A 17550-nucleotide genomic window follows, 5' to 3' on the forward strand; every position below is an offset into this window, starting at 1 on the left:
GTTGTGTGGATTTGTAGATTGATGTTTTTTACAAATTTCTCCTTACATTTAAATGATTTGAACATCAAATTGCATGGATCTGGCAAAACACTCGATGTTATATTTGATAACATAAAAGCTTTTGAAATAAAACTGAAAATTTCTAAATGTGATGTTTACAATGGCACTTTTAAATATATTTCCCAAATCTGAAAAAACACATGACAGATCTTGAAATTCATGAGAAAATATACATTCAGAGCTTACAAATGCAATTTTTAAGCATCATTAATTCAACTTTTAAACAATTTTCTTTAAGATTTAGTAAGTTCAGGTTATTTGAAGAAACTGGAAAATTCGTAAAGTATACAGACATTGTAACGTTAAAGTAAATGAATTTTGAAATGTTGCAATAGACTGACTTGGATAATTTTGAGATGCAACACATCGATTTACAAAGCAGCTCAATGTAGAGGCAAAAATTTGTCGACTTAAGAGCTGAACTAGAAAATGTTGAAAGAGATCGCTAAGTGACTAGAATAACGCAGAAAATTGCAGAAAATGAGCTTCTAAAACTCTGGAATTCCATTCCTGGAAATTTTGACTGTAAAAAAAATTTCGGCAATAGCTGTATTTTTATCAACATATTTATATGAGTCTTTATTTTCAGTGATAAACTTTCAAACGTGTAATTATAGGAATATGCTTGCTGATGAAGCTAGTGCTGCATAGCTCTTAAAACAACCAAATAGAAGCCTGATATGAAATATCTGTCATTGTTGGTGCGGCAGCAAAAGTCTCACTAAGAGTAAATTATGCTTATTTTCTTTTCCTTAGTTTTTTGTTTCTTTATGTTACATAATATGAACCAAAGCTTGTCATTTCACAAAATGCTTTCTCTTAATAATAATACTATGAATAGACGTAAATAAACAAGAGGACTCATTCTTGTTCCTTTGAAAAGTCCATTATTATTGTTACTAATTCGTTAATTTTATTTCTTGTGAATTACTATAGTTATTAATAACACATAACTCCTAAAGCTGTTTTATTTAAAATAATTCAGAATAATGATAAATGATAATCTGCTGCTAAAGTCACCAAGGGCACGCAAGAAAATGTTTTAGAAGATTTTCCCGAGTTTGGGCACACGCTTTCAAAAAGGTTCGCCATCCCTGATTTAGTGTTATTTATATCTATGATTCTGGTCAACAGGGAAGACGTATAAAAATAAGAAAGATGATTTTTTATTTAACATATACTTAAGGTTGGGAAAAATAATTTTATGGTGGATTATTTTCTACACGAGTTTATCGACATTAAACGATTTAGGTTCTTAGCTGTAACATTAAAGTTATACTGTTACGGATGTGTTGGTAGGCCTGGCATAGCCAGGTGGTTAAGGCACTCCATTCGTAATCTGAGAATCGCAGGTTCGAATCCCTGTCACACCAAACATGCTCGCCCTTTCAGCCGTGGAGACGTTATAATGTGACAGTCAATTCTTTGGTAAAAGAGTAGTCCAAGAGTTGGTGGTGCCTTCCCTCTTGTCTTACACTGCTAAATTAGGGACGGCTAGCGCAGATAGCCCTTGTGTAGCTTTGCGCGAAATTCAAACCAAACGGATGTTGGTTTTAGCTTGTAATTTGGTTCACTTTTCAGAAAAGTGATCAACATCAAACATTTTTATGTCATTTTGGCAAACAGTGGTTTCGGGTTAATTTGAGGGTGCTAAATTCAAAAGTTTTGTGTACCAACCTGGCCAATTGCGTCTACACCTTAAACATAGAAAACAAAATGGCTACCCATACACCCTTCAAAATCAATGACCATTACCTTGTACACCCACCCAAAAAGTGCAGGAAAATTTGTGTGTCAATCATTTAATCGCAATGTTTTCTGTCCTTGTTACAGACCTAATGGTTCTTTGAGGGAATTCTCAACAGCTGAGATACTTGACATTTTGTAGATAGAATTAGAGTAAATTAACATTCAAGACTTTGGTTTTGTTTTTATTAACTATATTTCGACACTAATATCAAGCGTGGGGTGCGCTGATACCCGATTCGATTTCATTACTTATCAGGCTCTCAGCCAGCCTACCCTCAAACTGAAATTATTTTAGACAAGCTTGAAATAAATTAATCTGTGAGTCCAAAACTGTAGTTAGATCTCAAAGTGGTTAAGAGACAATAGTACTGTGAAAAACGTGAAAGCAAAAAATACGAATGAGGCATTTTACGAGCTGCGACGTCGCGGTTAAAAGTATTGGTGTTACCATGACAAAACAATTTGACTTTATACTAGGCTGAAACAGTTGACTAAAGTATTGGAATAAGTAAGTGAAAAACTTACTTTACTTTTTAAAAATGGAAAATTTATATTACTGTTTCACATATTGCACTTAAATATACTTCAGAGACTAGGCTAAATCTGTAAACAAACAGGAAGTAGTAATTTGTATCGCTTCCCTCCAATTTCCAAAAGCTTTGTCTGCAATATAAACTCTTTCTGTAGTAGTGCTATGCTGAAATGGAGCCTCTATCGTCTTTGCGATCTTGCACCAGTGATGAACTTGATTACAGTCTTTCTGTCATTTTCAAGAAATCAAGAATGATACACTGTTTTGTAGCTCTGAACAAAGCTTAGAAAAGCTGAAAGAACATGTTATAAAGCGCTACAAGTATAAAGACAACAGGTACAAGGAAAGTTTGAAATTGTCTTGAATTCACTCACTACTGATAGGCCTACAGAGGATTCTTTACATTGGTTCACCCACCCACAAAGAAAAGTTGCAAGCATGGAAAGAGATAATCCTACACAGCAGCATTTGTCTGGAGGAAGATTTCAAACTTGTTAACAATCGGAATCAATTGCAAGTCGTGAGTCATCGAAAAACTTTGCAAAGTTCTTTGAAACCCCTTGACTGGTCTTTGTGCATATTTTTCAAGAGCACTAAAATGGAGTTTGTGCATATGGTTGGAAGCTTCTAAATGAGCAGAAAGAAAATCATGTCTGATCCAAAATGTCACGGTAAACTATGTATAACTCTCTCTCATTGTTTTGACCTTGTAGATACACAAGTAAAGTCTAACCTGACATATTTGATAAGTTTTAACAGCGCGAAGCATTGTTTCAAAAGCAACATACCATTAGCTTGGTTGTGTGAAAAAATTGAAGGCTTTGCTGAAAAAAAAAAGAGAGTTGATGTTTGGGATATATGACTATCTTTCCAGTGGTATGTTTAACAATCGTTAAGGACGTAAGATGAATCTTGATAAGCTGTATGTGTTTTATATACGCAAAAGAACAAAAGGAACAATGAAATGTACCATAATATTTCTTTTCTATCCCTGTAGTTATCTTTTGCATGGTGCGTCCCTATGGTGCGTCCCCGTGACACAATGGTATGTCTGTGGAGTTATTCCTCTAGAAACCGATACCCGTGGTAGGCGTAACACATATAGCTTTTTGTGTAGCTTTATGCTTAATAACAAACGCACAAACTAAATCCTGTAATGATTCGTGTTGCCCTTAAACTAGGAGCTGATGTATTGTAATATTTAAAAGTAAAGGATATCAATATTTCTGATCAAGGAATATGTGAGTGCATTCAGATATTTTATTGACCTTTCTAAGTGTGTTATATGGTGGCCAAGATGCAATCAATGATGGCTAAAAATGAAAAATCAGGGTAAACTTGACAAACCAGTTGACAAAATGTTAAAACATCCTGTGACATTTATGTCCCTTCTTCCAGAAATGTACTGCAAGTATTCAAAGAACTGAACAAGTCCTTTCTACCATCAAATTATGTTGCCAAGTCTACATGAAAATTTGATTCTCTCTTTGACATGGATTATTTTAAGACTTTACTGAAAATGGCAACACTAATGACGTACCAACAAATACAAAAAAGTGGGATTTTGTTTTGAAAAGGAACAAGGCATCAATAAAACGTAGCTCGACAAACTTTCATTGACAACTGTGCCCCATTATATTTGAACAATTCATCATTGGATATGTGTTCCTAGTTCTTGCTCTAGCTCATGAATTGGAAACTCTATAGCTCCTAGTTTTGGACAGAGCTATCTAGTACTGACTGCAGATGAGGCCCTTTATTGCAAATTGATGTATTTAAAATGGTCATATACGGAATACCAAAAGTTTTTGACCCCTCACCTTGAAGGTTTGATATAGCAATGAACTTAATCAAAATCATAGATAAACATATGCAGTCTTTTGGTATTCTGAAAAGCTGGGTTAAAAGCAACCCAGTTGCACAAAGAACAGCTGAACTTATTATTTGTGGAAAAGATTTTTAAAAAGTGAGGCGTACATACAAACTGAACTAACAAGTCAAAGGTGATATTCTTATATGTTCTTCAGTACATAGTGGGAAAATGATGTTGATCTGAAGATAGAAATGACTTGGCCATTGACTAGGATAGAGATGATAATATGTCAAATATAGATGGCTGTCAAAGATTTCTGTATTATATGAAGAAGTTCAAATCCAAGAGAAGTGTTTGTCCAAATTTTTTGTTTTGGTGGAATTACTTTGAAATGGTCAAAGATCTGCTGCTTTTTTGTCAGGACCCAAAAGGAAGCTGATTGGAAACTTTAACTTATTTCCTTACGAATAGTGCTGTCATCCTTTTTTCAATACAAATATAGTAACTATATTCCCTGTGGTACTATATATTTTTAGAAATTCATCAGCTTTGTCCTGAGGTTGAAGAAAATTTTCATCAATATAAGGCTGTGAGTGACTGTAACCAGAAGTTGTTCAATAAAGTAAATCCCGACCATGCCTAAGAGTGGTTGAAGAAAGTTGGAAAAGTCGGAGGAGGAATTGTTGAAATTATCAATTCATATTCTGCTTTGTTAAGATGGGCCATCTTTTACAATCTTTGATTCCAAGTCACAGAGAATACACAAAGTGTTTACGGACTTACCATAGATGATTCAATGGAAGGCAAATAATCCAGAAAAAGTCGCATGAGCTTGGATACACAGTGTGAAGACAATCTCAAACAAGTGTTACAAAGGTTCTTACTTTTCAAAGCTGTTTCAAACTTATCAGTTTTGTTTAACACTGCAAACAAAGATCAAGCATATCTAGATATAACATCAACATTGCAGAATGTGAAGGAAAGTGGACAAGTTCAAAATTTGACCTTTGTACAGCAAAGAATCATCCTGTACATTGTGTCCTGGAATGATCTTTTGTCCAAACGAAAATATCTTACAAAGATCAGACTCTTTTACTGTGGCTTGTTGTTGCATGTATAGCTTGGAAAACTGTTTACCTAGAATGAAATTATGAAAGATGAAATGTTGCCAGTTCCTCTTTTTTGGGATGCTGTGAGGCATGCACATGTGAGAGCGACTGCAAGATTTTCCCACATTTTTTTAAATTTTCTAAATTAACATATGACCAAAATCTATCATCTGCTGCTGAGCACTGATTTTGTGTTTTAGTTTAGACATATCAGATATTGTTTAATACAATCATGCAGATATGGAAGTGGTAACCAATACGCGTAAATTAGCGCAACTTCTGGGCAAACTCATTTTGAGTTTTTTTTCAGTTTTTGTTAGAAGAAAGAGACAAAATTTAAGTTTGTAATCACCATTTTTGAACTCAGTATTCACAAACTGACCAAACTGCATTCTAAAAAACAACAAAAAACTTTATGTATTAAAATATATATGACTAAATCCAAGGTTAAATGGCGGTCATTTTGTTTTTCAGTTTTAAAGTTGTTTTGTGTATGAATTTCACGCAAAGCTACACGAGAGCTCTTTGCACTAGCTGTCCTTAATTTAGCGGTGTAAGACTAGAGGGAAGGCAGCTAGTCATCACCACCCACCGCCAACTCTTGGACTACTCTTTTACCAACGAAAAATGGAGATTGACCGTTACATTATGACGTCTTCACGGTTAAAAGAGCGAGCATGTTTGGAGTGACGGAGATTTGGATCCGCAACCTTCGGATTGGGAGTCGAGTGCCTTAACCATCTGGCTGTGCCATGCTTGTTTTTGAGGTGAAGGAACCATTTTTGAATTCAGCACCCTCAAATTGGCCAAGCCAGTTGTTTGTCATAATTTATCCCAAAATATTTGATCCATCTTTTGAAGCAGCTTTTTTAAGAAACACTAAACCATTATATATGTAAAAATCTCTGGTATGGGTAGAGAAAGCACTATGAGAAGAGCCGTTTTTTACATATATAATTTTCTCTACAAGTGGTTTTTCTCGTCACCAAGGATTAAACACTGAACCAGATTATTATGTTAGTTGAGTGACTTAATACTTTTTAAAGTGTTATAAGCTGGCTTTTTATTGGTATTTAATATTAGTTTTATTATTGTTGTTCTTTTGAACGACCTATGCCTGATCAATTTTGTAAAGACTAAAACGTTTGTGATTTCGTAAAGACTAAAAAATATCAAAGTACTAACAGTAACTAATGTTAATAGGTTACCTAATCTATAGCCAATGTGTGTCACGTCACGTGTGATTTTTGGAAATAGGCGCAGTTATCAAAAAAAAAAATGCATATATCCAGATAGAATAGTTCGATTACTGTCTGTCCATTACGATTTCAGTGGCAAGTGTGAAAGGAGGTATTGAGTGTGTGGAGAGGGGGGCTCATAAGTGTAATATTTCTAAAATAAATGCAAAGACGTGAACATGAGGTGCATAAAATTTATCATTAAAGTAAAAGATATATATTCAATTTTGAACTCAAATCGTTTCTAAAGTAAGCTATTTTATGCTATATCACTAACGTTTTCAATAGAAAACAAAGTACCTCAACGGTAATTCTAAATTAAGTATTCAACAGGTATTTTGCTAGTTTTCTACATATTTTTTGTACTTTCAGTACATAGAAGAATATCAGTATTAGGTTATACGTTCATTACTAAGCGATATAATATAAAAGCCATTGGGGAACTTTGTGGTATAAATCGCATTGGCTTTTTTATATATTAGAAGCTGTTAATATAACTGATTTTTTTATACCAATAATCATTCTATGAATACGCCACGAATTATTTCATTAATTATTTTTATTTTTCTGACAAAGGAAGTCACTTGACTGTCTCAACTTCACTTTTTTGCCTCTGAGTTACTTTCAGTATTCGGACTGATATCAAATAATTATTTATTTAAGTTAGCAATGAAGTGCGAGATTAAAGTATACTAGGGGATGGGGTGGATGTTACTTTCTGCATCGTTTTTGATAGGTTGTACGTTAGTTACCGAAATTATTTAGCGCACTTTACTGTGCTAAAACTTAATAAATGCATATACAAACAAGTAGGTAGTGCAGTTTGTAAGTATTATATATTTTGATTGTTTGTATCAATCAACATCAAATGAACTTTTATTGTTTTTTATCCTTTTTATTGTGTTTATTTATAAAGTATACTGAAATTTTATGCTTGTGTGATTCAGTTACGTTTGAAACTTTACGAGTAAGGGTTTAAAAGTGATGATACTGATGTGGAAAGAAAAGCTGTAGGATATTCTGAGTGGTACAACTTTCAAGCTGGTGTAACTGTAAACTCAACGAGAGTATGCAGCTGGAGTCTAGAGGACGGAAAAACGCGTACAGTACAAACGGATTTCCAGCTGCCAGTTTTCCAATTTTAGACTTGGTTTATTCTTTATAGGAAACAGATGGAGCAAGAAACATTGGATAAAGAAAGTCTTAAATTAATCAAATGCATTCAGAACAATGAAGGAATCCAGAAAAACCAAGTAGTAGTTTTGTTTTCTAGTTTGTACAATAGAATGAAACATCCAAGTTCAGAAAATCTAATAGATAACCACTGGGAAGTACAAAAAAAGAAAAATCCGACATTGTTTAATGGATTGAAATTTCGTTTTCATACTGTTCACACTGTTCTTGGTTCTAATGAGTCTGAACTGAAAATACAGCTTCTGTTAGGACTTACATCATATAAGGAGTTTTTGGGTACATGCTGTTCACCACTTACAGAAAAGTTTCTAGAAGATGGGAAAAAGGACTTTGATGACCACTGGGCATACATGTCTCAGTCACTTGGTATAGGGGCACTTGTTGAAACAACAAATCATGATTTCATCTTTATCAAAAGAAGTCACAACTGTGGAGAATATCCAGGATTCTTGGATCAACCTGGTGGACATCCTGAACCAGAGGATGGTCAATGAATAAGAAAGATATATTACTAGTTTGTATCACAAGTTAGTTTTACACCAAAAACTTAGTTTAGTTTATAGAGTTATACAAAGGGGGAAAGTTATTACAGTTTTACTGTAATTTTACACTACATTCTGCTTTTACGTGTATTTAATGGTTAATCTGTTTAATCCTTTACTTTACCATAAGAGTGTACTTGATAAATATGGGCATGCATTGGTAATGGTTATTTGCCTGAATTCCAATAATTTATTGTTTGTATAGTTTTTAAGTTTCTTCACTAAAATACACAATAATTCAAGCAAATGTACTTTCTTTTTATGATATTTCATTAAATTTCTCAATATCCTCTAATTCCTGAAAGTACAAGATGTCTGCTTGCAAATGGCTTAATTATTCTTTTAACAGTGCTATAAGAAGGAGCCTGTGATTAGGGAGAGACCATATATGAAGGTCAATTGTGTTGTGAGCAACTGTTTGAACTTTCATAATTATTTTGTTGTAATCTATGATACTATCACAGTTATGTTGTTCTTGACTTTGAAAAATCTATTGATATGGTGGAAATCTAAAAAAAGTGGATAGAAAATTGACTTACTACTAGAGAGCAGAAACTTTTTACAAATGAAAATTTTTCAAAGTCAGAGAATTTGAAAGCTTGGTCCTTCAAGGATCTAAGTTGAGGCCTTTTTCATTCACTCTTTGTATCAATGGTTTGAACAGATAACAATACTAAAAATATTTTACTTATCTTTTAAATGATTCTTGACAGTCTAAATGAATAGATCAGAATATGTTGCAACACTGAGAAGAAGGAAGTTATGGATTTAGGGTAGGAAAATTTCAAAAGGACTGTATTTTTTTTTTTTTTTAAGAGTAGGATTAAGGTATTATCTTTTATGGTATACATTATGCCAAGGTTAGTATATGTTGGATATTTTAGAAGTCCACTGGCAAGCAAGTGATTTGGATAGGAAGAGATGTATGAAAATAATTGTTAGGATTATTGACTGAGATGTTATGGGCCTACCTTATGACCGTATCATTTCAGTCATTTGTAGTCAACGTGAAGATAGTTATCATTCAAAATGCTTATTAATATGCATTGTGCACTAGAAATGACAATTGCAATTTTGTATGGAAAATAACAAACATTTTAGACAAAAAATAATCTAAATTGATGCAAATATACTTTTAAATCACCTTAACATAATATTTAAGGACAACCTGTTGGTCCATTGTGACAGTCTCATCCACTAAAAAAATAGTTAACACAAGAATTATTATTAAAAAGTAATAATTGTAATAATAAATTAATTTTAAAAATCTGAAAGCTATCCTTTATCATACAAATGCTTATAAAACCTTCTTTTGAACTTAATGCATATACTATTTTGAAGGTAATCCATTCCAAAGACCCCATTCTCTAGAAAAAAAAAACTTTAACCAGATAACTTCCATTTTCACTATTAGGTATGCCAAAAATGATGTGTCACCACTATAAATTCCCTTTATAGTCTTGAATGTCTTAATCTAATCCTCTCAATTTAATTTTTTTCAACAAAAAAACAATTTTGGAGACATTAATATATCCAGCCTAGTTATCATCTATGTAGCTCCTGAAAATGTTTTCTAAGAACTTTATTTCTTTCCTAACGTAAGGGCCTCTTTCCATGTAGATTGTGGATTAAAAGCCATGTATTATGTTTGTTGACTCGCATTCAAAATTTTACTGAACTACTATTTTATGAATTTGTCATTAGATTTGGTATCAAACAGCAGGTTATAATTCAAATTTTATAATTATGTAATTTTTAAATCAAGAAATTAAATAAATATTTAAACAAATATGCCTAAACATCAATTTTTGTGTGTTGCATGGTATGTTTAATTTTGCACTGGTTGAAATTAGATGTTTGTGATGTTAAAGTAAAAAGTCAATACTTTTATATGAATTACAAATTTAAATTACTGATATTGAAAAGCTAGACTATAAAATAATAACCTCCTATCTTTTCTATTTGCTGAGATATCACTTATGTACTGAATCAAACAATGGCCTTGTTCACCTTTTTCCATATTTAGAAGTTACCCCTCATATACACTTCTTTGACTGTTCTATGTTTTAACAAAAATAAGTTTAAAACCTTATTTATAAATAGTAATAATGTATATACACATATACTTATTAATTGTTCACTGATATGACTGGCTTATGTACCAATTGTACATTAAGTCTTGATTTTTTAATGACTTTGTAAATTTGATTACTAAAATTTTCACTGATGTACAGTATGACTGCACTCGTTCTAATGCTACAGTGGGAGTGCAGACAGATCTCTGTGCCTTCAAAAGAATCATTCTCAAACCAAATGAAAAGACTTTTGACCTCCATGGTTAAAAAAAGTTGTTGAATCAACTTTAACATCCATCTCTGTCCCAAACATACATTCCAACAAATCCCAAGATCCACTTCCTTTGGTTCTGGGTATTTGCATTTCCTCATTTTCTTCTCCCATCTCAAGATGGATCATTTGTTCATGCTCTCAAACTGCAATCCTCTTCCAACAGCATAGACCTGCCCAATCAACCCAGGGCAGAATCCATAGAGGTTGATAGACTTTCTAATAAAGACAGTAAAGAAAAAGACATGGTCATAAACAGAAGGGTTCTCCACCCAATTTGCCTACACAAAGTGGATAAAAGAGACACTGGAAAAACCTAATGATATCATTAGTTTTTTTAAAAAAAATGTATTTGAGAATTGTAATACATATGTATCCTGAGACAGGAAGTTGATTGATTAATATGATTTTAGTCTTCATAATTTGATACATCACAACTTGGGTTAGAAAGCTTTCATGACTGAGAAAAAAATTAAAGATATTTTTGTAGATAACATTAAATTTTATATGATGTAGTTAAAAATATTTTGTTACTAATGTTTTGCTTAAACCTTTTTTAAGGTAAAATTTTATGTCTGAGTAGCTGTGTTGTGTGATATTATACAGTAGCTTCATTATCTGTATGTTCCAACATAACTTCACTGATATGACTGGCTTATGTACCAATTGTACATTAAGTCTTGATTTTTTAATGACTTTGTAAATTTGATTACTAAAATTTTCACTGATGTACAGTATGACTAGTTTAATTGACTTTTGTGGATATTTTGAGCTGTTTCTGGAGATGATGTTTTTATTTCTGTCAAGAGATTAATTTATTCACTGTGGCTGGGATGTGCATTTTCCAGTGCTCCCACTCTTCACATTGTGACTGGGAACAGTTCATCATTGGTTTTTAGGTCATTGAACCTAACTTGATCCCATGAAACATGATGTTTTAATTAACTTAGTTTGTGTATTATTAAACAACAATGGTACTTAACACATCAGTAGTTATGTGATACTATGTTTAAAAATTATATTAATAGCTATTTCTTCTTTTACTCAGACAAAATTTACCTTGAAAATGACATAAGCTGTAACATTTGTAATAAACCATTGTATTCTTATAGTATAATTTATGAGTTCTCAACCTTTATGCTACCATGGAGATCTTATTTGAAAATTTATTTACAGTTGAACACTATTGGGCATATGTATATAAGATAAAAAACATATGTATTATTATTGTAGGTGAAATGGAAGCATAACATCAGATTAAACTTGTTTAAATAAATTAGTCAGAGTAATTTATGTCTGTTTTAACCTGGAAGCACAATAATTATTATTATTAATTATAAAAACAAAATAACTAAATAAGTGATAATTAGGCCTTAACAGAAATATTTGTTGTTAATTACTACCTAAGTTTAATGTGCTAGTTGGTACTGCTTGCTGTAGCTTTGTCTGATGTTATGTTTTTATTACTAAGAAAATCCTGCCTCACATAAATATGTATTAGGTTGTCCAGAAATAAATGTTGGAATTTTCACAATGGCATTTAGAAGCTAAGTATTAAGTAATGTATCATTGGTTGGTTTAATCCAATGTTTGTTGCTCATAAGGTATCTTAATTGTCTGCTATTTCAACTCTACTGAGAGTAAGTTTTGCAGTGCCAAAGGCAGCACAAGAAGGACTTCTGTCTGATTTTCCTCTACAATTTCAAACTTGGACAAAAAGCTACCAAAACTACACAGAATATCAACCAGGAATTTGGCCATGGATCTGTTACTTAACTTACAGTTCAAAGTTGGTTCCAAAGGTTGACATGGAGATGAAAGTCTTGAAGACCACCAAGGTCGTAGAAGGAAGCTATCCTCAGATGAAAACACATTAAGGGAAGCAGTGAGACAGACCTTCGAACAACAGTACATGAGCTTGCAGAAAAGCTAGGCATAAACAAATCAAGCATTGCCAACCACCTGAGTGAGATTTGAAAGATGGAAAAGTTGGATAAGTGGGTTCTGCATGAGCTGACTGAAGATCAACAAAATTGGCTTTATGAGGCCTGTGAAGGATGACACTCCAAAAATTGAACAAATTGAGAATCGAAATTCTGCCTCATCCACCTTATTCCCCATATCTTTTTCCTACAGATTTTCCTTTTTTGACAACTTTTTGAACAATAAATGCTTTCAAAACCATGCAGCTGCAGAAGAAGCTTTCAGGGAGTTCATGGACCATAGAAACTCTGATTTCTACAGCAGGACATAAACAGCATCATTACACATTGTCAAAAGTGAGTTGAAGCAAATGGTGCTCACTTTGTTTAAAGCATGTTTTACAACACTAGTTTATACTTTTCCAAATTTTGCACTTCAAAAAGGACATTTATTTCTGGATAACCTGATAGTTGCAAAAGAAAGTAGCTTGTATATAGAAAGTTTAGGAATTTCATGAAACTTCTCTCAGGTGAGCCCAAAAATTAATTAATGGTGTGTTTCTGAAACTGACTTTTAATGCCATATCTGTACTAATGTCTGTTAGCTTTTTAGTTTCTTTCACAATTAGATTTATCACAGATGCAGTGAAATTGATTTCTGATCCAGTTGAAATTTTCTATAGGTGGAAGATACGTTTTAGTAATGTTCTGCTAGTCTTGCAAATGTTAAATACTATCTGAGTAAACATTAATGTTGATTAGAGTCTTAAGTTCTATCAATAATTCATGTATAGTAGATGAAAAAAATTGACATTTTTCTTTATACATGTTTCCCAGAACTCCATTTTTTGCAATATTGAATCAACTTTTCTCAAGTGGTTAAATTTGTTATGTTGAGCCTTGAAGAGCTAAATTCAGTTCATTCAATTGACATTTTAGGTTGATGAGAAAAAATTTCTCACAAGAATACTTCAAGGAGCTCAGCTGAATTTTAAAAATTGTGGAAGGTACAGAACAGCCTCAATTTTCTTTGTAATATTACTACCATTACAGATTTCTTTTATTTTGTGGAACCTCTGGAACCAGTCTATGAAACCTTAGGGTTCCATGGAACCCAGGATGAGAAACCTTGGTCTGAGTCATTTTTCAATTTATTGTTTTGTGCATTATATAATATAAAAGTTATCATCCCAGGTATACCATAAATATACTGAATTATTTTTATGAGGATTTTGTTTAAATAATTCATAATCCTAAAATAGTTACTTTTTTATATTTGAAATGATTTAATAAAACTATTTTCTGTTTTTGTACATAAGATCAGTAAAGTTAAAAAGTAGTACTTCTGAGCTTCAGAAATTGAGTATATGCACATGTACTATGAGAAATAAAATAAGAGTAAATTATAGTTTACTCCCTTGAACCACCAAAAACAAAACAAAACAGAAATTTATATGCAGGCATTATTTACTCAAACTACAAGTCACTATTTTGATTTCACACTGTTACATTTGGAGGAGTTTTAAGACCTAAAACAAATGTGATTTACATTGCAGTACACTCTTAAAGTTTGTTTTGTTACATTTCAGAAAGTCAAACTCTTTTCAATTTCTTTCATCATAGAAATTACAATTAAAAATGATTGACAGAATAACACCATGTCAAAATTATGATTTGTGTTACTCTACCAATTTATTAACTTGGTAATTGCTAGAATGGTCAGTTTTATCTTTAGATTATCATGTTATATCTGTTTTGTTTTCAGGTCGAAACGTTGTTTGCTCTTCTATGTAAAACATATTTTCTCAACCCAAACAAGCCGTTTTTGCATATAAATTTCTCAACAAGTGGGTTTCTCGACATCACTGAAAACAAAACAGATATAACATGATAATCTAAAGATAAAACTGACCATTTTAGCAATTACCAAGTTAATAAATTGGTAGAGTAACACAAATCATAATTTTGACATGGTGTTATTCTGTCAATCATTTTTAATTGTAATTTCTATGGTGAAAGAAATTGAAAAGAGTTTGACTTTCTGAAATGTAACAAAACAAACTTTAAGAGTGTACTGCAATGTAAATCACATTTGTTTTAGGTCTTAAAACTCCTCCAAATGTAACAGTGTGAAATCAAAATAGTGACTTGTAGTTTGAGTAAATAATGCCTGCAGTTTCTTCAGTATTGTTTTCTTACCTTTTCTACAGTCACTATTTGTAAGTTTTTAAATTCCTAATTTTTTATTCATCTTAATATCAAAAATGTAAAAACACAACTTATGTATGATCAACAGAGGCTATTTAAAGTAGTTACTTAAAACTGACGATAAATTATATCAACACCTAAATGCAAAAATTTTTATGCTGGATAATATTTTATTGTTTTAAAAGCAAATAATAAAACGATTAAAAAGAGTGAGAAATAATTGAATAAAAAAAAATTAAAATATTTACTTTTCCAACATTTTACGTGATGTGTTAGTTGGATATCTAGCAGGAGCACAACTTGTACAACCGACTAGAAGCCAAATCACTATATAAACCGATTTAACATCATGAGTATTGTGGCTAATTTTTGCAACAATGCCCATATTGTTTTTCTTAAAGAATTATAAACGTTTAAAAATAGATTTATTCACTGATCACTGTACCCAACTAGATACTGTTATGGAATAAATGCAAACTAATACTGAAGGAGTGTTTATAGAAAAGCTTATAAGACTGTTTACCACAGTCTATAACCTTGATTCACTGACTACAAGGATGGTAGTCAGTAGGTTACACTCACTGTCAACTCTTGGGCTACTCTCTACCAATGAATAGTAGATTGATTGTCACATTATAATGCCCTTGGAAGGGGAAGATATGTTTTGGGTTCGGTTTCATTCAGGCTACCAGCAGCCATAACCATCAGGCTTTAGGAAGAGAGAGAACAAAATTATTTTTAACGTTTGGTGAAGGATTTGGTATTGAAGTGTTTTAATGAATTGCTATTTTCCGTTGATTTTTAAGAATTCCAGATATTTTGTGGGAACTAATTCTTAAAAGCTTCAAAGATTCATCAGTCATATTGTGAAATTAAATACATTTCAATGAAGTTAAGTAAATAAACAAAATTATAAGGAAGGACTGCATTAGAAGTAGTATGGGGATACACTGCAATGTGGGTCCTATTCTGCATTCACATCCAAAACCTAGGATACATTTTATAATCCCACGTTGTAACTTGTATCCTAGGATTTTTTTTAATGCAGCGTATTTTGTTTAATTTTAATGTGTTTTGTTTTGGCTTTACAAATTATGGTTTTATATATATGTATGTATATATTTAACAATATAGTATGAAACAGTTGTTTTTTGTTTTTATCCAAGTACTATCTTAACTTTATATTACCTATTGTAACGTACAGGTAACAGGTCTTTGTTGCTTAATGCGTATATACAAATGCTTCAGTTCTGTAGTTGAATGCTCTTACAAGTAACAGTCTAAATAAACTATGGAATTGTTTCTGTTGGTTCCTCAATTGAATATTTTGCACAGAAATATTTTTGAGTAATATAGGTCTGTTTGAGTGTGAGTTTTTTTTAATTTTGCGCAAAGCTACACGAGGGCTATCTGCGCTAGAGTATGAGACTCACAGCTTTGTTTTTAATTTCGCGCAAAGCTCCTCGAGAGCTGTCTGCACTAGCCGTCCCTAATTTAGCAGTGTAAAACTAGAGGGAAGGCAGCTAGTCATCACCACCCACAGCCAATCCTTGGGCTACTTTTTTACCAACGAATAGTGGGATCGACCGTCACATTATAACACCTCAACGGCTGAAAGGGCGAGCATATTTGGTGTGACGGGGATATGAACCCGCAACCCTCAGATTACGAGTTTGAGTTCCTTAACCACCTGGCCTTGCCGGGCCTTCACGGACTTGAAGTACATGAGTCTGTTGTCTTTTTCTTAACCTGTTCAGTGCCGTAGACGAGATAACTCGTTCAAGCCGGTCGGTAACACAGTGTCACGGACGAGTTAATTCGTTCTCAATAATACATAACTTCAACGCTAGATGTCAGCACTATTCATGCATTTGACCTACTTAGAAATTGTTTCACTTTCGATCCAAAATGGCGTCACGAAAAACGTTACAAAATGAAGAAGCATTAGAGTTGTATTGTAGCAGCTGAAATACTTGGCAGTCAACAGGATAAAGTTTGTACTGAAAATATTTTATTAGTGTAGTTTACACGTAATTCTAATAATTTAGAAGTAAAAGTAAAGAATGTATAGTGTGTAAACCATACAGTCGCTGCCATATCCAATACTAACAAGGACTTTCAATCATTAGAAGGGCTCATCAGATGGCTGGGATAGCGTTTTGTGGCGCCATCTGTCGTGTTAAAGGTAAAATATACAGCCCAAATACAGGGCATTATTGAGATTGATATCGTTTAATTTTAACACTGCATTACGAATGTTCAAATTTTTAGTTAAATCATCTTTTAAAAATAATGTTTACCGTACCTGAATATCTTGTGGAGACAAACAATTTCTGAAGCCACAAAACAGTATATACATACGTATCTATAAAGTACAAAATGAAAGTATCTGCAGTTGTAGTACAAAAAAAATGTTGGTGATATTCCGTCTATTAAATAAAACATAATAAAAGGAAATTAATAACGATATCTCTGCCATGGAAAATTAAGGGACTAGGTGTTGATGCTTTAACCCTCAAAATCCCAACATCTACTACCATTCACCATCTTTTGATAGTAGAAATTATCGTTTAGAGCCACTCTCAAGTAATTACCACTGCTAGATAGTCAACTCCCATCTTTTTAAGTAATTACTACTAGTTTATAGTATTATACATGCTCTGTTTGTTTATATGTCACAGGCACCTAACTGAGAAGGCAAAATTGTTACATCCACTTTTAACGAAGTTAAACTCGTGATTTATATATGTACAAGTAATACAAACATTTAGTAAATATAAAAGGATATAAGAATGGTAATGCCAAAAATAAGTCAAACATGATAAAGATGATACAGA

General features: G+C 32.5%; 1 protein-coding gene across 1 annotated transcript; it reads left to right on the forward strand.

Annotated features, from left to right (window-relative positions):
* The first annotated feature begins 6732 nt into the window (after positions 1-6732).
* LOC143232674 (uridine diphosphate glucose pyrophosphatase NUDT22-like) lies at positions 6733-8189 on the forward strand. Its single transcript, XM_076468391.1, has 2 exons — positions 6733-6750; positions 7449-8189. The coding sequence occupies exon 2, from the start codon at positions 7674-7676 to the stop codon at positions 8187-8189; it is 516 nt and encodes a 171-aa protein (XP_076324506.1). The 5' UTR covers positions 6733-6750; positions 7449-7673.
* The last annotated feature ends 9361 nt before the right edge of the window (positions 8190-17550 follow it).

Source organism: Tachypleus tridentatus, chromosome 1, assembly GCF_004210375.1.
Source record: "Tachypleus tridentatus isolate NWPU-2018 chromosome 1, ASM421037v1, whole genome shotgun sequence".
NCBI lineage: Eukaryota > Metazoa > Arthropoda > Merostomata > Xiphosura > Limulidae > Tachypleus > Tachypleus tridentatus.

Coding starts and splice junctions, on each gene's coding strand:
- LOC143232674 (XM_076468391.1), top strand. CDS start 7,674: ATGGAGCAAGAAACATTGGATAAAGAAAGTCTTAAATTAATCAAATGC.